Raw genomic sequence first — 23,949 nt, 5'->3', positions numbered from 1 at the left:
ACCTGGACTCGATGCCATAGACTATATGGATGCCATATGAACTTTGAATCATATTTTTTTTTACACACTGTTGGGCTTGAGGTTATAGTGTTACTAAGATCCCATGTAAAGGCCGATTAGATTTGTTCTCTTGGTCTTCCAAAATACCATCTGTCTACTCGATGGGAGCGCTGCTGCCTCCAGGTTTTCCAACCTTCTAAAATCATGCTGGAAGAAGAGAAGATATTCCGAAGGACATTCTTCCAATTCCACAAGCTGTAAATCGACCCGATCTCCCGTGGTGATCAACATTTCTATGCCCACCTGTAAATTAACGGAAATCGGCCGACGTACCGTGACGCCGCCGATCTCCTGATGGGCCCACTTCAGATTCAACCGTCGGAAGCATTCTTTAATCAAAAATGAAATGAATATTTCCACAGCAGAAATGTCCAGAATGAAAAGAATCTTTGGCGAATCATGAGAATTAAATTTAACATTTTCCTCTTACTTCAGAGGCCAGTATTGTATACTGCGTCCCTCTATTCCAGGGTATCCTTCATATTAGCAACAAAATGCAAATGTTACTTCAGCCAAACATTTCGCGGTAAAAATGCGAGTTTTACAATGCATACAATGGGAAAAACTTTTTCACCATTATTCGCCAACAAATGAAGGCTTCAAGAAACGGTTTTGGATAGCTTTGAAAGTCCCAGAGTTTCTCACACAACAATTATTACATTCATTTCTATGCTATACACAACGCAAGACATGACTTAACAATGACTAAAACAACGTATGGCTATTGTTTATGGACTACTGGTGGTTGTTTTTGGCAAGACAGATTCAAACCGTTGGAAGCATTCTTTAATCCAAAAATGAAATAAAATATTACACAAATATTTTCAGAGCAGAAAAGTTTACGAAGAGCAAAACCTTCTGGCGAAACATAAAAATAAGATCAACGGTCTTCATACTTGGGAGGCCAATATTTTATGCTGGGAGGCCCCCTGCAGCGAACTGATGTATTTCACCACTCAAGGAAATCGTCAGTTTCCAGAAGACCGCATAGCAATTAATGGTGTTCATGCCAATTGTCCTGTCTCCATTATTTATTTATTTATTTATTTATTTGACTGGTGTTCAAAGTAGTAAATTTACGCCTTGAAGATTTCATGTCATTAGCTGGCACGTCATTTAATATGGGAAAGCGACCTTATGATACCTTTCCAACCATTATCAAGCCTCTGTCTTTTTTTTTTTACTTAAGCGCCCCTTGGCGAAGGCATGGGGGTATGATATAAACACTGCATTATGCCATCTATGGCTATATGTAACATTAATCTAAATGAAATGCTAGAGACCATAAAACATTATCATACGTATTGAGCACAGAGCTAATGCAGATCCCACCTCTGCCGCCTTAACATCAGCCCTCTTCTTGGAAGTGGTGAAATAAAAATACATGTATTATAATAACCAGAATGTTTCCTGAAATCTACACAAATATGGGGACTAATGAGATATATACATACAAATCCTTGTTTACATTTTAACATTTGCTTATTTTGACTCTTAGTTTTCTTGGCGTATCGTCCATTTTTTATCCATTCCTCATATATACGTATATTCCAGAATTGTCCATTGCACCATAGTGTCTGTCACTGAGGCAGCACCAAATTCCACCATAGGTCTTGACAACGATGAATCGATGCACATTTGCACCAGCTTTTGTGTCCGTATATAAACTCGTTTTTCATCTTTGTGGAACGTGATGCTTGAGATGCTTGGCAGTCTCTGCCCATTGTTAAACTGCAAGAGAAAAAAAAAGAGATAAAAAATTAGATAACATACAAGAGTGTTCTCATGTAATTTGTCTTCATATTCTGACAGTAGTTGCAACTATTGTCAGAAACCTGGAAATCAAAAACGAATCCAAAAAGGCTTACAAATTATGACGAGAAGAGTTAATTTGAGCATTTCATCACAACTGTGAGGAAACTCAGTTTTGAACAGTTTTATCACGAATTACACACTATGGTGAACAAATTATGATGTGAGCAGTTTACCATAACTTACAAACTATGGTGAGAAGCCAAATTTCTTGAGCAGTTTTATCAGGCCTATTACACTATAGTGCGCAGACTTTTTGGCAGTTTTATCACGACTTACAAACTACGGTGAGCAGACTAGGTCTTGAGCAGTTTTATCAGGCCTTATACACTATAGTGCGCAGACTTTCTGGCAGTTTTATCACGACTTACAAACTACGGTGAGCAGACTAGGTCTTGAGCAGTTTTTATCTTTGGGTGCTTCTTCTTCATCTCTTTACGATGCTCACGCTCCTGAAAGCAAATCAAAGGAGAATAAGAATTTGTTTGATGCACAACCATACACAACTGTTGTGAAAAATGTTTCAGTCTTCAAAAAAATAATACATATTTTGGAATTGAGGAAACCAGGAAGAGACATTCAGAAAACATGAAAGAAAGTTTCCAACAAACATTCTGGACTTACAAACATACAACATCAATAGTCACAGGTTAATCCTCAATGAAAACAAATGAGAGTATACCTTGTCTGAACGGCCTCCATATTATTACCATATAAAATTGAGATTACATGTGACAAATTTTACATAAAAAGTTTCTTAGCAAAAACAGCCTGTTTCACATTAATTTGTTTTGGTTGCTGTTTTTGTGTCAGTCGAAGTTATTACTTAATCAATTGCCAGGGTAAGATCTGAAACAAACAAGACAGAGCTTGTAGGAAATGAGGCCTGGCCTAAAGGAAATGATTAAGAGCCTGAAGGAAAGGATTCAGAGACTGAAAAAAATGAAAAAAAGCTTCAAGGAAATGAGGAATAGCTTCAAGGAAATGAAGCAGACCTTGAAGGAAATGCCAGTTGGCATGAAGAAAATGTTGCAAAACTTGAAGAAATATTCCTAAAGGAAATACACACCTCTAGTTTTCTGGCTTTTTCAGGATCCTCTTCATTCAATATGCGCTCTTTCTCAGCGCGGCGCTTCTCCTCCCTCCTGAGCTGCGCTGCTTCCTGCCGCTGCGTGTGCGCCTGCTTCAAGAACGTCTCCTCCGCTTTTTGTCTGTGTTTCTCAGCTTTAGATCGGGCCTACAGTAAAGTCAGTTGACATGATGATAACTAGACATGACATCCATTAGTGAATCTGTCCATAATACTTTTATCATTGTCTGAAGAGTTGGTCTCTTTATTTACTCTATGCAACCTACTGGTTGTTTATTGGTTAATGGTTATTTATTTGATTGATGTTTTACACTGTACTCAAAACTATTTCACTAACACTGTATACGATGGCAGCTAGCATTATCGTTGGAAGGACACCGGGCAGAGCTTGGGGGAAGCCCACAACTGGTGGCACACCTTCCCACCAATGGCCATCAAGGGTTAAGTTACTACCTAATTCTGAGAGTTTTATTGATCCTATAAATGTGTTTCAAGGCTTTTCTGGAAGGTAAGATGATCTCCCACCAGAAAAATGTTAAGTTTCTGAAGCCAGAAGTAATATCTAATGATATTATTTGCGTCTAAAAATGCATTTTCTCAGTGAAAATATAGGGAAAATACAGTACTTATTCATTTCATTGGGGTTTAACCACACAACAAAAATAAAGGCATGTGGGCACCTCATTCAGACATGAATTATGTCCTCACCCCACCGCCCTCACATCCCATCCCTCAATCCTCCAAGGACAGTTACCTGTACCTCCATCACCAGCACCAATGGAATCACTTCCGTTACATTCCAAGGTCCCTTGTACATGCATAGACTTAAGAAAAACCTTATCCCAAACGACATCAACTGCCGTTAAAACTCTAAGAAAAGTCAATGCAAAAAAATCCCAGGAATCACAGAAAAAACAAACTTGTGCAAAAGTAACTAAGAACAATTATGGAAATTAAACCTTTGTATTTTGTCAATAAAGGTGGGATAGGATGCTGTATAATAATAGCCGTGGATTGGCTAATATTCTGACCAATCACTTACCTCCTTGGATAGATTCATCTTGCTGACTTTGTCTACACAGTAAAACACAAGTCTGAGTAAAGGCTTGAGATCTTCCATGTCAGCAGTACTAGTACTACCTTTACCAGGCACTGTCAAAAACAGAGCAAGAAAACGGATGGTTTGTTGGAACAGACTTTACTTCATGTACTGTTTTACTCATTCCCTGGACAGTTCATTTGGTGTTTTATGCTACACTGAAAAACAATTTCAGTTTCAGAAAGTGTCGCTATGTTTTATATGTCGATCATACTGTTCACATATCAAGGACAACTGCCACTACACTGCAGATGCAACAAATATCACAACATCAGCAAACCACATCAATTCATTAGAGCATTATGTACCCTATCGAGAGTGAATGTGCACAACTAACTGCCATCGAAGATCCAAAACAACGAAAACGAGCAATCTGCATATTTCCTGTCGGTGAATTGCAGTTAACCCTCATGTGAACTAGCCACTGGAAGTCCCTTACCTACCCAGCTACATGTATGACCTGCCCCTGTACAAATAACTTTATATGCCCTACATGTTATTCCTAAACATTTTCACATAAGAAAGAGCAACTTTCAGCACAATTTATCCACATTTCTAATTTGATTTTGGAGACAAAACTGCATTGTTTCAATTGCCCAGTGACAGGGCTTCACAAAAAGTATAATTTTATCAGTCAACACAGAATAATCCCTATAGAATGTGTTTGAATAAACACCTTGCAAACATGCGAAAAAATTTAAGAAACAAATATACAGTTGTGGTAATTGTTGAGTTGTGGAAATTGCGCTTAATACTAAAATGTTGGCTTTGTTCCTGTTCAAAATTACGGGTACTTCACACCTCTTGGTATGAACGAAATATCATGCTTCAAATCCACACAGTAACGGGCAAAAATTACTCACAGTTAAAACAGAAAATAAGGACAGGCTTCCCATCAGGCAGTTTACTGGGCTGAGAATCACTGCAAAGAACAAAGAAATGATAACATAAAAATCACAGAAACTAACAGCTGTCAATCACCATTATAAACTTGACATATTATTTTTCCTATTATTATATCCAAGGTTTTATTTTGATGAGAATTCAGGAATTCAATTCTTGTCAAGACTCCTGTAATCCAAAACCACAGGAATCCAATTCACAAAAATGAGTTTCAAAATGACCAAAAGTTCTCGAATTTTTCAATTCTTAACTACTGTACCTCCTGTGGACAGGTGTATCTCATATGATTAACCTTATTAATGATTAGTGGCCACTGTTCACTTTTTCCTGCATTAGAACATTATACCGAAGCAACACCATTATGGTACTAGGTCTGGGCTGACTTCTAGTGCATTCCCAAGATTTTGGTAAAAAAAAAAAATAAATAAATAAAGGCCTGTATTAGGGGGGTTTCTCCCTTTGCCACCTAAGTGTATGATGTTTCAAACTACAGCAGAAGATGGCGCCACATTACTAAGGGTTTTGAAAGTCAAGCAAACCTGGTATAGAAATCCGGAAAACTGAAGTCCTATAGTGACCATAGTAATTGTGTCTTGCCATCAGAAGGAAAAACCCTAAGATAGTTCTGTTTAACATGGAAATGAACTTATTTTCATCAAATACCTGTGAGCACCTCAGTACAGGTATCTATAAATTCCCTGCGTGACACGAGGGGTGAACATGTATGGGATAGAAAGACAAGCATCATTAACAACCCGGTCGCACAAATTCCCTGATAGAAAGACAAGCATCATTAACAACCCGGTCACACAAATTCCATTTGATAAATGCTGAAGTACAAGAATACTCACTCCTGTGGTTTAGGCCCTGAGAATTGGTCAGAAAAATGCATGTACTCAACCAGGCCTTCATACTTCGTTAGCAACTGACACACCTAGGTAAAGAGACAAGGAAGTAGATTAAGAAACATTTGCCGAATTCCTCATCTGCAAATGTGATTTGCATGTACACGTACTGATGTCTTATGCTTAGTATTTTATACATCATCAGAGGCCGATTCTACAAAATCATTTCTGACTCAAAATTTAAAACCATACCACAATGCTTTTGTTTTTGTGGTCCGGAAATTTTGACATATTTTTCTTCAGGCAGCACTGATGAGGTGGTCAAAATGTAAATACATGTATTTACAGCCCAAAAATAAACCCTACATGAGGAAACAGGTCTCAAATTTTGTCTCAAAGGATACAGGAAAAGTACCGTAACACAAAAAGTCTGGTTTCAAAGAAAATAAAGAAAAAAATGCCAGAATTCCACTGTTGAGGCATATTTAATAACCCTTCAATAGTATGCATATTTTCTATCAATGCTGGAAAATATTGGGAAATGACATCATCAATGAACATAATGAGCTCCTGACCAGCGTAGCACTTCAATTCAAGCATTCCACTCAACCCAGCTACTCATTTTCCAGACTGGCCGCTTGGACCTTAGGAAAACTGTAGTTTAAAGTTATATTTCTCCAAAACAAAGCTGAGGGGCTTTTTTGAGCTGTTATATGCTAGGCCACCTTAATACTCTGTGTTAAAATGAAAACTAAGCGTTTCATGTATCCTTTAAGTCAGAAATGGCTTTGAGAAATCGACCCCTTTGCTATTGCTCTGTTTTACATTTCACTGGTTTACTGACACTGACTAAAGTACCTTTTTGTCCATGATAGCAGTGGTTGCCTCGCCGATCTCACTCAGCATCTGGTAGTTTTGAGGCAGGTCAAACCTGTCAGACGCCTTTTTCTCTTGACAAAATAAACTCTGAAACACAACAACCGTGAGAAGTCATAATACAGCTGATTTCCATGATCAATTCTACATGTACACCTAATCTATATGCATGTATGGATGGTGAGTTTCAGCATGGTGAGAAATCATCATGGGCAGACATACAACCTGACTGTCCTATCAAACAGGGTACGGTAAACCCACTCAGCTTCAACCTTTACAGCAGAAGGTGACATTGGCTGGCTGAAGTTGGTGGATCTCGCTAAAGAATAAACTTTAGTGGTAACGGCAAACAACAAAATGTATGCTGTATCAGAATGAAATGAAATGAATATAATATTAATAACAGAACAGAAGCAGTAACATTCTTTACAACAACAACCTGGGTTTCAGTAGAATATGGCCTGGTAATGAATATGCAAATTACATATATTGGCTTATGTCTGTTCCCTTGTTGTTGGTGTCAGAAGTGGAGGATTCAAATGAAAAATGCTACATGCTTGTTCCCATGCATTATGTGACAGAAATCAAATATTCAGGTGAAAAAAGAAGAATAATACGGCTGTATGTTTGTACTGTAAAAAAATCAAATATTCAAGTGAAAAGAGAAGAGTAGCATGGCTACATGTTTGTTCCCTTGGGTTTTGCGTTGCAGTTCACAAACTCTGATATAATGAATATCATAGTAAGGAGAGCGGACGGAATCTCGGCGACACCTGGTGACCAGAATTACTACTCACCAGGTCGTTCATCTCACGAGACAGTTTCCCGCAAGTCCTCTTCAGAGCCACCGCAAACACAAACTTCTCCATGGCATTAGGGTCCATGTTCACAGTCACCATCTGACAACATACACAACATACTACTCTACAAATAACTCAATGTCCTAGAAATTTAATGATTGTAATCAAAAATTTGACAACATTCCAAATTATTGTACTATGGGACTACCAGACTAGTTTATTATTTCTTTGGTTTCACTGACGTTTTGCCATACTCAAGGATATGTCACTTCAGTTCTACAATGGCAGCCGAGGCCTCTGTGGCTCAGTTGGTTAGCCCGCAACGTAATGACCCAGGAGCCTCTCACCAATGCGGTCTCTGTGAGTTCAAGTCCAGTTTATGCTGGCTTCCTTTCCGGTCATAAGTGGGAAGGTCTGAAAGCAACCTGCGGATGGTTGGGGGTTTCCTCCCACCACAACGCTGGCCACCATCGTATAAGTGAAATATTGTTGGGTATGGTGTAAAACACCAATCAAAAAATAATGATTTTAAAATACAAATACAACAGCAGCCAGCACTATGCTGGGAGGAAACCAGGCAAAGCCCGGGTGAAACCTACAGCCATCCACACGCTGTTGGCAGACCTTCCTACATACAAGCCAGGTTTTAGAGTCGAGGCTCTGGCATGGGTTGCAAACAACTGCACTTTATGAAACTAATACATAAGGTAAGGAATTTGAACTGTTTGAAGGAATTTAAATAGAAAACTGTGGTAGAAACCACCACACATCGTTACAGATACTTTCAGACAGAAATACAAAAGTAGCCAATGCAACATAAAACCAAGCGAAAACACAGGTCAGCAGCTAAAAATTTTCCCATAATATTACCCCTCAATTCCTGGCCACAGATAGAGCAACAAGTCCTTTTGGTCAGTTATTTTGGGGAAAAAAATCACAGGGGTGTCTTCTTGTACCAATGCCAAAATATTTACAGTGCTGTTGAACTGAAATTTCATGTCAAAGACACCATACGTGAGCCCACACCCAGGCAACATATATTATAAATGCATGTACTGACAAAGAGCCAAGATGGTGAAGTAGCAAAATCCTCAATTTATACATAAAAATCTAACGTGAAAAATGACCTGGGATTGGCCCAGTTGTATCTGTACTCACAATTTGATCGGAGGCTGGTTTGAATATCCGAGAAATGGTGTTGACGAGATCTTGTCGCTTGAGCAGTTTGAGTTCAACCAGCATTCCCTCCACGCAGGTGCGACCACTACACCATAGTGCGTACACGTTGTCAGACTCCTTCATGAGGACGCCGGGCTGTGCCTCTGTAGAGGTACCGTCATCGCCTGCCAAGAAAAGCAACTGACATTACATGTGCATTTCATGCAGACTTCTATGACAACTACCGGAGTTTGAGGCCACTGTCATATCGTTCTATCCGACATTAGCACACTGTCATCACTTGACATCAGTAGTGACAGTGGTTTCTGTTACAGCATCTTGACACGACTATTTAAATCACGCCTTTCATCTGATATATAATTTATTTTAGTGTTTTACTCAACTTTAAATCTAGATATCAAGCATACAATAGATGCTATGCACCAATTTACGTAGATAAGCCTTTCACCATTTAACAGCAGGAATTCTTCTTCAAGTTTAATTTCCAATATCTCAAGATTTCCGATGTTTTGGCATACTTACCAACCAGTGAGAAGTTGCTGTCCAGCAGCTCTCTGTGTGAGGTCAGCCAGGCTTGTGCTAACTTGTGATTCTTGCTCTTCCCAGCCAGGAAGTTGAGGAAGTACACCCCCAGTCCAGCCAACATAAGCATCTCCATCAGAAAACTGTCCCAGTTCGTCCGCAAATGTAACGGGATCTGGAGAAAGAGAACAAAGATTTTGATAGGAATTGATTATTAGCAGAGTTACGGTAATTCTTCAACCATTTTGCATGTTTGAAAGGTGTTTATTCAAGCATATACCGAAGGCAATTTTCTGTGTGGACTGATTAAAATTATACTTTTTATGAAGACCTGAAACTGGCCAATACAACCAATGTAGCTTTGTGTCCAAAATGAAATCCAAAAATGTGCATAAATTGCACTGAAAGTTGCTGTTTCATATGTGAAAAGGTTGCGGAATTAGAGTAGTACACTTTTAAAAATTTCAAATTTCCAGGCTTTATCCAAGTTATTTCAATGAATATTCCATATTCATAAAGAGTTATGTAAATTCATCGTAATTAGCCGAACTTCAATACACACAGCAGCATATTAACCATTTAGCAAAGCCGGAAAAAACATTTCTCCAAGAAACTGTCAGCAAACTATAAACAGGAGTTCAGGTTGGCTCTGAAGTCTCAATTTCAAAGCTTTTTGAAAAAAAAAACTAAAACAAAAGAAAAAAAAAACTGAGGCTGTAAAGCGTCCAAGGTCTGGGAAATCTGTTTCAAATTCCTGTTATTTCAAGGCCCCTTACAAAACCTGAGTTTAAAACACTATAGAATTTTGTACTTCTATCATGACAGTAAAGTGCGTAGGTTGAGGAAGCTGGAATGCCTAGAGTAAACCATTGCCATCCTCCAACTAACTGACTTGCATGTACACCTTCATCAACGGCGCTTAACGCTGCGACAGCAATGTAAAATGGGCCCCTGGGGCCGGTTGTTCAAAAGTGTATTAACAGTTAATCCAGGTTTAAATCATACCAATCTCACTGTAATGAGAACCGAATGGCACTTTCATCTCAACTTAAGTTAAAACCGAGCTTAAGTCAGAATACACTTTTGAACAACTGGCAACAGGGCATTATAGGCCGTACCACTTTCTCTGAAGGAGTGTTTCAAAGACGTCTGGCAGACAAACATATATATGGACATATGTATGCTTGGGTTTTTACATCATTTTTGACAATATTTCAGTCATATGATATGACGAGAAGACGTCAATAGATACATGTACTTTGTCATCTTGTAGCAGGGCGAGTCCATGCTGCCAAAATGCTGAAGATACCAGATAAGACAACCCACCCAGTCAAACTGAAAAACCTCTCAGTTCTAAGCGCCAGCCAAGGCAGCAATGATTACCATTTTCGCGCTACACGGGTTTGATCCCAGGTTTTCTGACTTCGAGGCAAATGCTCTATCCACCAGGGACTACATGTACATGATGTGAAGCACTTTAAAACACTCCGGAAATCTTACCTTGGTAATTTTCAGATCTGGAGGTTTCTCCTTGGACTGTCCTTTTCCTGGACGCTCCTTGTCAAAGCCTTCAAATTCCTCATCATCCGTGAAATGATCAAATTCATCATCTTCATCCTGACAACAACAAGTTGCAAACTATAATCTAATTCCCAACAAATATTTCTATGTTAAAAAAACCAAAGGTTTTAGTAGAAACCTGAAAATTTTTTGTTCTCTCACATATCCTTCTTAGTAAATATCGCACAGCTCTGGAGAATTATAAGTTTGCACCTCCTCGGTCATTCCATCATGAAAAACTCTTTACCCAGACTTTTCTTCAAAACTGTTGATCGTACTGAACTGAAACTTGGTACACGTTTCCTTCGCCATTGGGTAATTTTGTCCATTTGCAACAAAATCATTGTCATTTTTATGTTCTCTTATGAGAGAGAGCTATTATTGTGACTGCTCAAAGCAAGAAGTACATGTACATTGCTTGTGAAAGCAGCGATACTTTTTCCGAAATAAAGAAAAATAGCATGTGAATAGATTACAAACAGAAGTTAAGCTTAACTTTCAGTTCCACAGAAGTCTATAATTCTAAAGCACTAGCTGGCAGATTTGTTTCTTGAGTATCAAAAGGCTGACATCAGTTCCTATCATTTTTCAAAGCTTGTGAGAAAGAAATGAGGTTGGCGTACAAATGCCAAAGTTCCATCACATGATCACAAAAGGGTAGATGTGTTTATGTGACATTTAAACAGGCTTCCTCAATGATCAGGCCTCTTGTTTGCCTTGAGAGCAAAACCTGAGATTACTGAGCCAGCAATGACACATTCTGATTCATGCCTCCTAAAATCTAAACAATATGAAGAGGAATAAAAATTAGCATTTATGCAATAGCATCTGAAACAGCCTTTTCACAGCTTCAAGTCCAAAGATGTTATAAATATTAAAACTGTGTACTGCTGACATGAATAAACTTTAACTCAAAAAGCTGAACGACTGGAAGCCTTCTGAGCTCAAAGTAACCTTACTGGTTAGTGGCATTGCACCGCACTGAGCTAACCACCTGAGCCATGGCGGCCCGCTCACCCTGCATAGAAAACTTTAACAACAGGGTAGTGTTGATCAAATACATGTGAAAAAGAAAGCTTTATCATAACTCACCTCCACTGTAGCATCGTCTTCATCAACATCTGTGTCCATGGAAGCAGCGCCGTCAGGTAGTGTGTGTTCAGTTCTGTCATCAGTTACAGTGTCATCTGGCTCATCTAAACAAAGGGAGATAAATGTGTGTTATAAACTATGCACAATTCAGACTGCATCAGTAAAACCTACTTAATTTCGGACAATCTGAAAGTAATGCTTCCTGTAAATCAAATGAGTTAGGCCAAAGGTCACAGACTCCAAACAGGAAATAGACAGCTAGAATTGAAGAAATGAAGATCAGAATGAATGAATGATAATGGCTTAACGCCACATCGGCAATATTTCAGCCATATCATGGCAAGAAGATCAGAAGAATGAAATCTGGGACAATATTAAAAAGACAAGGAAAAAAAGACATCAACCAAGGCTTGACTGTCTACACTGTACACATTGCTGATACGTGTACACAGAGTTGTTATTTCCAAAAATGATCTGACTTAAGTATATTTATGTTATGAAGACTGCATTTTCAACAAGTAGCCTATATATTACTATTTTGAATAATAAATCACTCTGTTGTCATCCCCTTGTTTCCCATAAATGGGTTGCTATCAACAATCATTACCTTCATCAAACTCCTCAAATTCCGCAAACTCATTGTCCTCAATATCAGCATCAGGATGCTGACCTTGGTGGGAGAGGGACACACATGTCAAGGCCAACACCAAGGCAACAAACCACACCCACTTCATCTTAGTTCACCTATTAATGAAAACCAAGCAGAAAAAATTCATCTATATGACAGGGGTATAATAAACTCAAAGCTTCGGGGCGCCATTGAGCACAGCAGAATTGCCAAGAGCTGAGTTCGGCTATTTCACTTCATGTTAATAGACATAGCTCTATGGTTTTTAAAAAACGACATGGTGTACCTAAAATATCAAATATACCTGACGCTGCTTAATGATATGGTCCAGGTCAATAAGCCGCACTAAATCTTGTACGAATCTCAGTGTGACTGTTTTAGTCACTCTACAACAGTAAACCACATATAAAAGACTTCTGACTCAAATCTCTGTGGTTTTTATAAATGCACAGGTTTGTCCAGCTTGGGTTATGGTTTTTATATGGTTTCAGTTTTGAACTGATGAGAAGACTCCGATTTTGACAGATAATAAAATGAAGTCAGGCAATGTTTTTTTGGTCATTAATAATTTTTAAATTATTTGAGATAAATTTCTGAAGTACATTCACCAGCGTTCACATTGGTGGGCTGATTTTCCAATGGTCTGTATTACAAATTACATGTAACTTGGCCACTGGATCACCAGAAACCATGACCACACCCGTCATCTGTAGAGCTTAATCCAAATTACCATGCGCCAAATTAATTACAACAATTCTCACAGATTAAGCCAAATACCAGGCTATCAAACATTTTTTTTTTCTCTTTCTTTTAAATTAACGTATTGAAACATCTTGATCATGTGGTCAGTGTACCTACAATTTTCTTTTGCTTAACGCAGACGTATAAAATTTTTATTGCCCCAAAGTATCGACTTATCTGTTCGAGTCGGAGTTTGCCGGAACTCCATTGGGTCAGTCACGTTACAACAACAACAACATCGGTCAACAGAAAAATGTTACCAACCAAAGCAACGTTTTTCAAGATCACTCGAGCCAAAGGCTACAACCCCCTTAGCAATTTACATTCCCTTCGTCGCAATGCACATATCGAATTCCTTGGATGAGAGCTACAACAAATAAAACAAGAAAATATTTTACCTACCCCTTCAGGAACGCACCAAGCATGAGTGCACCGTCACAGATGGTGGAAAAGGTAAGTTACTCTCCTTAGCAGAGCTTTCAAATTTGCCTTGACACTCACTACACACCTTCTGCGCCGAAGAGCGGAACGTAGCCTAAGTATATGCCCCGCCGTGCGCGTGTGTGAAAATCGTCAGGAACTAATCAAGCCTTTCATATAGTGTCACTTCAGTTAGTCCGAGTACACTGACCATTGGTTCAGAAATGTTTGGATTCGCCATATTCATGAGCAGCCATGAACATGGCGTATCCAAATATTTCTCAACCAACAGTCAATGTACCAGTAATCGGACTGCACTTCATTAGTTCAAGAAACATTCCGTTCCACAGAAGCACGTATTCATAGCTTTGAGCACCCGGTTATTGACAAAGAGGAGGAGATGATAAATGACATGGGGCTAAATGGGCGACACCCTGAGTTTTTCAAAAGTGCCACAGGGCACTGAAACTATCATATTTGAAGGCTAGATGCACCCAAATTACTTTTCCGGACAGAATTTCCTACCTAAAAGCTATATTTTTCTTCTTCTTTTTTTTCAAATTCCAAAATCTTCTTCTGTGTCTAGGTTAAATTCGCTATGTTACCACCTGCAGTACTCTTGTCACGTGGCCATAGAGTGTGCTGATTGGTTCAGAGATATGACATCGCTGCAAAACCATGAATATCAATTATCCTCAGTTGCCCGTTGCATAGGCCTATTTTTGGATTTTCTGCACATGCATGTGATGTTATGTACACGATCGTGATTAGGAAAAATTCATTTTACAGCTACTTTGGAAATTCATCATGGCGAATTTTAAATTCGGTATTTCAGGTTTATCCGAGTTTGAATTTGGCATAATTGGCCTATCAATGGAGGTTCTATACTGATATAGCCTACATGGCATTCCGTGCGTATGGAAATTGTTAGAGCCCAACCAAAATGTTTCTCAGTATAACGGCAATCGTAGAGGTAAATTTGTCAACAAGCCCTGGTTAAAGTGGGCAGTTGGGTTGAAAATCCAAATAGTTCTCAACGTTATTAAAATAGTTGCTCGTTTTAATTTGCTTTTTATGCAAAGGCAGCGAATAAACTTAGCCTGGTGCGCCTTAACTCTGATTAAATGGCGGCTCATACATGTCCATGATCTTGGTAAGCGCGAGGTATCTAACACCCGTGAGAGACTAGTGAGTTTGACGTTATGCATGTTGTTGTTGCGGCGGGCACTGGGACATGGTTAGACTGTTTCTTGGTTTCTTTGCTAAAAGTTTGTTTACTGATTCCGTCTGTGGAGGGCAAGAGGCAGGGCCGCTAGTCTGCGTGAAAGAATTACTGGTAGGTGACAGATGTGTGGTGAGCAGTTGTCATTGTTCATAATAAGATATGGAACTCCAACTCGAAGGCTGGATAAACTGTGAATTTAGCAGATGACATTAGCTAGGACTAATATAACTGTTATGTTAGTAGCAGATATTAGGTACACTGCCGGCGGTTAAGCGTCTGGGCTAACTGCCGGCCTATGGCAGTGGATCCGAGCAGTGGATCGGTTCACGTGATGAACTGATTATGATGATGAACATTGAAACATAATTCATGTGTAGTTTATAAATTGTATGTTGAATGTATACTTTGATTTGGGATCTTCTTTGAGACAAATATTACCTGTTATGTAAATCTTCATTCACACGTCCTTAAGGTTGCAGTAATACTACGCTTACTAGCCCCAAAAGTCTCCAGTTCCTTTTCTTATACCGGCTTAGCGTTGATGGGGTCTCAGATGCTAACAGTGGTACTCAACGAAGGTCAAGAACAATTGTCTATGTTATCCACCAAGTCTCGTGCAAATAAAAGTCACACTAGATCAGTGGAGGAAAAGGAGTCTGGGCTACAATAATACACCTTGTACTGTTAACATTTTCGTCTGTCGATTTTTCTCAAGTGCAACATCGATTGGCTATTTTCTGGGCTGCAAGGGCTTGAGTTTGTTTGTACTGCCTGTTGTACTGCCAGACTCAGCATATCTAACAAATGTCGCTCTAATGGTTAATGGTACTTATCTGTCAGTTGTTAGCACAGATTAAGTGTTGGTTCAAACCTAGCTTTGGACGAGTAATTTGTAGATTCGTGCACCTTACAGCCTAAGGTGCCTTGGTGATAGTAAGTAGCCGATGACACAGGGCCTTATCTAGGAAAACATGTAAGGTTCTGATCCCAAACTGTAATGGTGACATCGTAACTGTGCATAAAGAAATTTTATAAATTCAATACAAAATCATGCTTTCTAAGAGCTTTTGAGTCTGTGAATGAAAGACATTTATCTGAAAACTTAATTTTTTATTAGTAAACCATCATTTGTTTGTTACATTTACTTTAGTCAGTTTTAATACAGCTTGTTTAGTTTGGGCAGCCAACAGTTTGGGAGCCCAAATGTTTTCCAGAAGCAAAGTGACTCTAGATACGGCCCAGAATAATACTTTTTGCACATGCAGTATTGTTAATGTTTGCTAAAGACCACTTGTCTTTCACCAATACATTGCATATTGTGGTATGTCACATGTGAGTAAGTTCACCAGTGAGTTGCCAATTTTCAGTGGTTTATGTCAGGTGGTTTGAGTTACACCCATGAAACTGACTGTTACCATATATGTGAAAAATTCGTGAGTTAAACAACAATCAAATAAATAAATATAAACATTCTTACTGAGCCCCAATTAAATGAATCAAATTCCAACAGGGTCGTACATCATCTTTGTTGACAAAGAACATTGTGATGGCCAGTAAGGCTTACACGGGGTCGGTATGGTATCAGAAAGAGATCCAGCTGTCACCCAAAAAACGAGGATGTCATCTCATAGGTGAAGAGGTTCACAGAAATACACCAGAGATGAAGAATATCAAAGTGGGACTGATGCATGTTCTTAGTAAGTATTCCATGCATGTTCTTTTAATATAACATGTATTAATACATGTTTTTTACCCACTGACCCTAGTTTTATACCACCCCCCACCCTCCAGTGCACCCGCAGTTACAGCGATTTTGATCAAACTTACCTTGCATTTTTCCTATTATCTGAACTTGAACATGCTTAAGTTTCATTTAAATCTGGTAATTTTTTTCATAATTACTCCTGTTCAGGTACTTTGTGCAATAATGGGTTTGCAGAGGGAAAGAGGGTGTTTCGGACATCCAGGTTCTATTTTGATCCAGACAACATAAATGAATTTTTAAGGTTGGCCTAAGACGGTGTAACTGCTTGTGATCCAACGACCAACGAAGTGAACAGATGTACATACGTTTTCTTGTCAGTTGCCAGTACAGTTATGGTGTATTGATTAAGTGATATATTATCTCATATTTATAACATACACTAAATGTTTTGATTAATTTGATACAATTGTTCATGTTTGTTTTCTTCATTCCTTTTTTTCCAGTTAAACATACATCTGCCAGCATAGCCCTGAATGAGGTAAGTGATTACCTCCCCTAACAGTTTCACTTTCAGTCAATATAAAGGCACATGAGCCTATTCCATAAAGCCAGTATTCTTTTTAGGTCACTAGAAATTAAAATTTTGACTTCCTTAACCTCACCTTAAGACAAATGTGGGAAATTTCACCTTCTAGTACAAAAAACTAATCCGTGTTTTGAGGGTTTAAATTTTGACTCAAATTGCGACTGGCTGTGTGGAATAGGCCCCTGGGTTCTTGCAGCCATTTGGTTCTTGATCTTTGAGTGAGTGAGTGCTTGGGGTTTAACGTCATACTTACCTTGATCTTTGAGTGAGTGAGTGCTTGGGGTTTAACGTCATACTTACCTTGATCTGTGAGGTCAGAGGTTTTTCTCCACCAGCAAGGGTTATTATTTAGTGATGCTTCCATGCAAGAGTGCTTCCAGTTAATTGTCTGTGCTTGTAGGAAATCTCAAGCTCATACTCATGTACAATTATTCCAAGCATTTTATCAGTTTTAAGTAGTTGTGTTTACGTATAAGTGAAATACACCAATCAAATAAATAAATAAATAGTACATGGAAAGACTTTTCTTAACATTACTTCAGGTGATAAGTTTAGTGTATGTAGATTATTTTCTGTGGACCTACCGTTTTGTACATCCTGGGATCTTGTATATCCAGGGGATCTTTGTACATCAAGGGGGTCTTTGTACATCCAGGAGATCTTTGTATATTCAGGGGATTTTTGTACATCTGGGAGATCTTTGTACATCCGTGGAGATTTGTACATCCTGGGATCTTTGTACATCCAGGGGATCTTTGTACATCCGGGAGATCTTTGTATATTAAGGGGATCTTTGTACATCTGGGGGATCTTTGTACATCCACAGGATCTTTGTACATCTGGAGTATCATTGTACATCCGGGGGATCATTGTACGTCAGGGGAATCATTGTACGTCAGGGGGATCTTTGTACATCCAAGGGATCTTTGTACATTCAGGGGATCTTTGTACATCTGGGGGGGAGGGGTCTTTGCACATGTAACCATTCTCCTTAAATTGTGCGGCTGATTATACAAAAGAAAAATGTTTGAGTACAGTATTCACTCTAAATAAAATTTAGTACCTTAAATACATTGTTTCTGTCAGATGGCTTGTTAGCTACCAGGCAATAGTTTCCTAGCCATTCTCTGATTCATTCCGGACTCTGCAGTTTTCCTTCACCCCTCAGCCTGACTTCAGTTTTGAAAGTGATAAATTTTCATGTATGACCCTAAACACCAATCAGATGCATATAAAAACAAATACTGAGGCCCAGGAGCCAGGTCCCCCAGTTAGATGGAACAGCCAAATCAGTCTGAGCCTCACACCTGTCTTATTCCCATGTTATGCTTTGGATTCGTCTATACTGAGAAAAGAACAGTATGATGGCCAAGCTCCCAGGTCAGTGTGAAGATATAATAACTGAGAATTCACTCAATATGTCTTTATGGTCAAACTTTAAAATTTTTTTGTTTTTATCCCCCCAGAACTGGGATCCTTCTGTGAGGTGAGTTGAGTTTTTTCTCTAGATGTCGACTTCATAAAGCCTACCCATTTCTGTATGACTTCACGTGAGCACTGCTCTTTATTTCCCAGCTGGTAATGAAATGTTTGTCTGTTGGCAGACCATTTGTCTGCCTGTTGTCCTATTGAAACCTATAGGTGTCACAACATGAAGCAGAGTTACCATGGTGATGTATTACTCCAGGCGTAAATTGTGAGTGCTTCGTAAAACGGGACCCTGAAACCTTATACAAGTAACCATGGTCCAGTATCATATAACATGGATAATACAAGTATAACTTAATTCTCCAAAACAGTATGTCAAGAAAACATGTGACACCTGTTTTCAAGCTTGACTGAAGATTGAACTGGGTGACTTTAAATAAATCTAATCATTTTCTTTTCAGAGACGATACTGAGATGTTCATGAATAAACTTGTACCAGAGGTAAATAGCTTATTGAACATTTCATTTAAAGTACTAGATATCATTTTACCCTCTAAAAATTAAATACGGGAAGCCTTTGCCTTGTATGATATTAAAGTCACCTTAAGTGAGAGTGTTGAAAGGGCATCAGGGCACTTGCATGCTTTGTTTATGTTGAGTATCAGAACCTGCTCTCTCTGACCATTTCAAATATTCCTCCACAACAGTCACCATCTGGTTCATTGATGTTCTCATCTCTTTCAGTCTACTCCATTTAAACATTCCTGTGAGGGACCAGATGATATGGTAAGATGATTTAATTTTATACAGATATTTAGTTACCATATTTATTTCTGTCCATGTCATATCTTGGCAGTGTCTCATGTTTATCTATTTTATTTGACATTTCTTAAATGCTGTAAGAGATTTTCGCTGATGGAATGGCAGTCAGTTTCATGTCAGGAATGCCTTAATTAACCCAAAAACCTTGACAAATGGCAAGTTTCTCACAACCTCCCCACATGTGACATACAGACGTACACACCATATTGGTGGGAGACCAGTAACAAACATAAGACGGTGTTGTGGTTTACTTTGGCTGTGATAGCGGTTCCTTGAGTTTACTGTTATGAATGTGGTTTCCTGGGGCTGTGTTGTGGTTTCCTTGGGCTGTTTTGTGGTTTCCTGGGCTGTAATATGGTCTCCTTTGGCTGTAGTATGGTTTCCTTAGGCTGTGTTTTGATTTACATTGGCCGTGTTGCGGTTTCCGCTGGCAGTACTGTTATGTCTTATGTAGTTGATACACCTTCAGTTTTCACCATATCAGGATAGGTAAAGTACTGGTCGTCTCCTTGTGTTAATCTGGAAATGTGACTGCCTGGGGCATCGTGTCTGGTGTCTTTGGCATGGTATTCTAGTGAGGCAGCACTATACATGTGTCAGCATGGAGACCAGCTTGCTACAAGGAGGCTCCGCCTTAATAAATAATGTTGAATATGTGTATTAAATCCAAAGCAAACAAGCCTATGTTGGGAAGATATCTGGATGTTTTACCAGAGTAGCTCTTGACACAACATCAACCACCACAACTGCAAATCACAACGTATTGAAAGTCATTAAGACGTTCTATTTCAGAATAATTACTTGTAAATATAGCAATCTTTGTGGTTGTAATCTCTTGTGGATACAAGTCTTTCCTTGACTTTCATTACAGCCTGCACACCTGAAGGCCCTATTTTTTGGCAGCAGTGTTACGATACCTATAACAGACGGTAAAGCCAATCTAGGCACATGGCAAGGTCTCTGGCTGTGCGAGCACAGAGATAGAGGAGGTAAGGGCAGACAACTCTGGTAACTCTTTGATAATTCACCTAATAACAAAGGGTTGGGAAAAAAAGGAGAAATAAAATCTGCTCACTCTATACTAATGCCACAATGATCAGAGTTGCTGATCTTTCTTGTTAATCCTGATATTACAGTCCTTGCTAGCTGTTTTACAGCCAGGGGCTGATTCCTGAAACTATTTCTGTCTTCAAAGAAAATACATTAACACAAACTATACCTTAATTGAAAATGCTATACAAACTGTGTGAAATTCTGTTGTTGTTTTTTTTGTTTTTTTCAATTCTTTAATGTTTTTGGTGAGAGAGAAAAATAGATTTAAACATTGTTATTTTCTGTAAAATCCACAGATTGGAGACACATTAAAGGTCCTATCATGGTTTAGACTAGTACAATGAAAAGCCTCCTTTCCTTCTCTTGAGTATTCATTGTGATGTCACTGTGCTTGAACTTTTACTCCGACTGTGGGATTAATATGCATTTCCAGTCTCAGCTGAATCTGTTCATATGCCATGATAATTGTGGCTTTTAAGGTAAATGCCAACTCGAGAAGGAAGAGTTTGGGATGTGCCGGAGGGCCACATCATGTCTACATTTGTGGCTGTAGGCTGCCAAAATGTGTCTGGAATGCCATGCCCTGAAGAGCTAGTGACTGGGCAAAGCTAAGCGCAATGTCGTGTGTAATCTGTTATAATGGTGTCCTAAAGGACACTGCTAAGCCTTTGATGTTTAACTATTAAATAGTCCAATAACAAGCACTGCTGGCAGAAAATTGAGATATTTTATTTAACCTTAAGTATAGCTCTTTCATTTAAGGTATAGTCTGCATAAATGTGTTATTTTCATTTAGGCCGAAATTTGAAGTACCATCTTGAAACTTATTTTTGGGCTTTGCGAATTGAAGTTTTGCCCCCCTCACCAATGTTATCTTAAGACGAATGCGTCTAAATGTGTCTAAACATTCATATTTTATCAAAATATATATGAAAAGATCGAGCACAAAGGCAGACACTTCCATTTCAGTTTTTTTTTTTTTAATTAAGTTATATTTTGTATTTACCTCCTGATAAGGAATGAAGGCATATAAAGGTACATGTAGGTATAAAAAAAGTTCATTATCACAGAGTTAAATGAGAAAATGCAAATTTATTGAAAAAGTCAGAAATTTCATAAATTCAATTTTCTCATTGTCTTGAACGGCTTTTATCTGCATTTGTGTCTGAACTGTATATTTATTTATTTATTTATTTATTTGATTGGTGTTTTACGTCGTACTCAATAATATGTCACGACGGTGGCCAGCATGACGGTGGGAGGAAACCAGGCAGAGCCCTGGGGAAACCCACGACCATCCACAGGCTGTTAGCTGACCTTCCCACTCTGAACTGTCTTTTCAGGTCAGTCCTGTTTTAGATCAATTTGACATTTTATTTGTCTTGTTTCAGGCTCAAGGAAAATAGTTGTGACAATACAGGGAGCTCCTATCTCATGAAGTTTACCCAACTTTGTTGTATTTGATATACTCATTTGTCTCTGTTTTAATATATGTATACATACATGTACATGTACAAAATAAAACTATACATATCTCGAGAAATATTTTCAATTATGTTTCATTTCTCCTATGTTTCATTTGAGGCTAAGCCTAAACAAGCCTGCATGCTTGGCACAAGCTCGACAGGTCAAGCGTGTCTGGTGATGGCAGTGGAGTTTAGAGAGTGTCACATGCGCTGTAAGGAGTATGTATCATGTGTTGTATTTCTAGCCGTTTGTCTCTGGTATGTCTCTTTTTCGTATAGTATTGGTTCCAAGCTATGGGACAGTCGCTGAGAGCCGTTTTAGAGATCTTAAGAATGCAGCTTGTACAAACCGACTGTGTCGTTTGCCTAATCGTTAGAACATCCTTATCAAAATCGGGACAACCTGCGGATGGTCATGGGTTTCCCCGGGCTCTGCTCTGTTACCTCCCACCATAATGCCAGCCGCGTCATCTAAGTGGGTGAGTGAGTGCTTGGGGTTTAACGTCATTCTTAAGAATTTTTCAGGCATATGACGACGAAGGAGTCATTAGAGTGTATATAATCTGCCTCTTGTTGCATGACGAATTTCCGGGGCTCTTTTGTCTAGTGCTGTTTCATTGAGATGACTTACCGAAGCCATGTAAGAAGCCCCACCCGAGTCATTATACTGATGCGGGTCAACCATTCGTTACACTTCGCCTTAATGAACACAGACCCCCATTACAACTACCGCTTTTCAGTAGGGACGATTGTAATTCTGTGTATTTTAGGGTATAAAGTCTTTTTTATTTTTGCTCCCAGGCGCCTATTTTTGGTGTACAGGTGCATGCTTGGTATTAAAATATATTAAATGTAAAAACTGTCTAAACTTTGAGGAGGTATGAGCTTTATTGATGAAAGTTTGAAATTCTGGGCGAGAGGGCACAAGGTGTGCGGTAGGGATGAGGCTGCGAGTGACGTCCCCTTGGCGTTGCTAGGCTGGCGTTCCTCCCAGCTGCCGGCATGGAAAGGTCTCGATTTTGACGGCCAACCTATGTCAAGATTTTTATGGCTTCTTTCTCACAGGCTGGGCCAGGTATGCACCAAAGCTTATTGGCCACGGAATGTTTCGGACTGAGCTACAGCGCTAGACGTTAACTTTGTCGCTTATGGAAAATTAATGGGGGTCTGAGGCCTAATGGTGAACGCGAAGCGAGGAGGCTAGAACTTCCTCTTCGAAGAAATTAGGTGTGACCCGACCCAGAATTTACCCTGGATCTCTTTGTCAACTCAGATATCGGTACCGGTCGTCGTCTAAGTAAAATATTCTGGAGTACAGAGGAAAACACCAATGAAATAAGCAAATAAATAGAAGTCGGGATACTTGGGATCGAACCTTGGTCGAGTGATACCAAGGACTTTAAAAATGGTACTTGTTGCTGCCTTGCTTGGAGCCTAGCACTGAGAGGTTAGAGCAAGGAAACAGGACTGACTGGCGCAGTGTCAGTACAATGTAACTGGGTGGCCTGTCATATCTGGTGTCTTCGGGCATGATACTTCAATGGCAGCAGCAATTTGGTGGCATGGACTCACCGTTCCACAAAAAGATATAGTATATGTGCAAACACCTAATGACTCCTCACCGTCACATGACTTAAAAATTGCTAAGTACGACGTTAAACCAAAAGCATACATGCATGGGTACGGAAGGCAGTGCATTATCAGCTCAATTTCTATTCAGTGTTTCGGTAATCTATCCTGCACTTTCTTGGGTCATCAACAATACACCTAGCAAGTATGGAATCGATTGGATGAATGGTTCTTGAGAGCACTGAAAGACGGGGAACTGTACAAAGTAAATACTTCCAGATCTTGATTGGTAAAGCCATTAGACCTATTGATTTTCCGATCAGAAAACTAGGGTCACTGATTGTGTTCGTCTCGTAATTAACTCCTACTCTTATCAGCATTTTTCCAGAGAGTCATTGATAAAACAGTGTTGGGACACGTCGAACAGTTTCAATAAAACCCCTAATTCAGGAAAATTGGTAACAGACG

The 23,949-nt window shown here is 39.1% G+C and overlaps 2 protein-coding genes across 3 annotated transcripts; one reads left to right on the top strand and one right to left on the bottom strand.

The window, feature by feature from the left end:
- Positions 1-1,689: 1,689 nt before the first annotated feature.
- On the bottom strand, positions 1,690-13,677 carry LOC135477720 (PAT complex subunit CCDC47-like). The gene is made up of 14 exons (XM_064757914.1): positions 13,610-13,677; positions 12,446-12,582; positions 11,839-11,942; positions 10,687-10,803; positions 9,187-9,361; positions 8,644-8,828; positions 7,483-7,584; positions 6,668-6,775; positions 5,816-5,898; positions 4,925-4,983; positions 4,005-4,114; positions 2,942-3,109; positions 2,244-2,324; positions 1,690-1,791 (listed from the first exon to the last, which is right to left on the bottom strand). Exons 2-13 carry the CDS (start codon positions 12,570-12,572, stop codon positions 2,247-2,249), a joined length of 1,416 nt encoding a protein of 471 aa, XP_064613984.1. The 5' UTR covers positions 12,573-12,582; positions 13,610-13,677; the 3' UTR covers positions 1,690-1,791; positions 2,244-2,246.
- A 1,176-nt stretch (positions 13,678-14,853) lies between these two features.
- LOC135477896 (UPF0047 protein YjbQ-like) lies at positions 14,854-21,980 on the top strand. Of its 2 annotated transcripts, none has more exons than XM_064758107.1 (8): positions 14,854-14,963; positions 16,363-16,549; positions 17,061-17,095; positions 18,610-18,629; positions 19,033-19,072; positions 19,316-19,357; positions 20,265-20,382; positions 21,838-21,980. In XM_064758107.1, exons 1-8 carry the CDS (start codon positions 14,862-14,864, stop codon positions 21,882-21,884), a joined length of 591 nt encoding a protein of 196 aa, XP_064614177.1. In that variant the 5' UTR covers positions 14,854-14,861; the 3' UTR covers positions 21,885-21,980. The 2 variants fall into 2 exon arrangements, with proteins under 2 accessions (XP_064614177.1, XP_064614178.1); XM_064758108.1 differs by having other exon boundaries at positions 14,876-14,981.
- Positions 21,981-23,949: the final 1,969 nt, after the last annotated feature.

The sequence above is a fragment of the Liolophura sinensis genome, chromosome 11 (assembly GCF_032854445.1).
Source record: "Liolophura sinensis isolate JHLJ2023 chromosome 11, CUHK_Ljap_v2, whole genome shotgun sequence".
In the NCBI taxonomy this organism is placed as follows: domain Eukaryota; kingdom Metazoa; phylum Mollusca; class Polyplacophora; order Chitonida; family Chitonidae; genus Liolophura; species Liolophura sinensis.
This window is presented reverse-complemented; position numbering and strand designations above follow the sequence as displayed.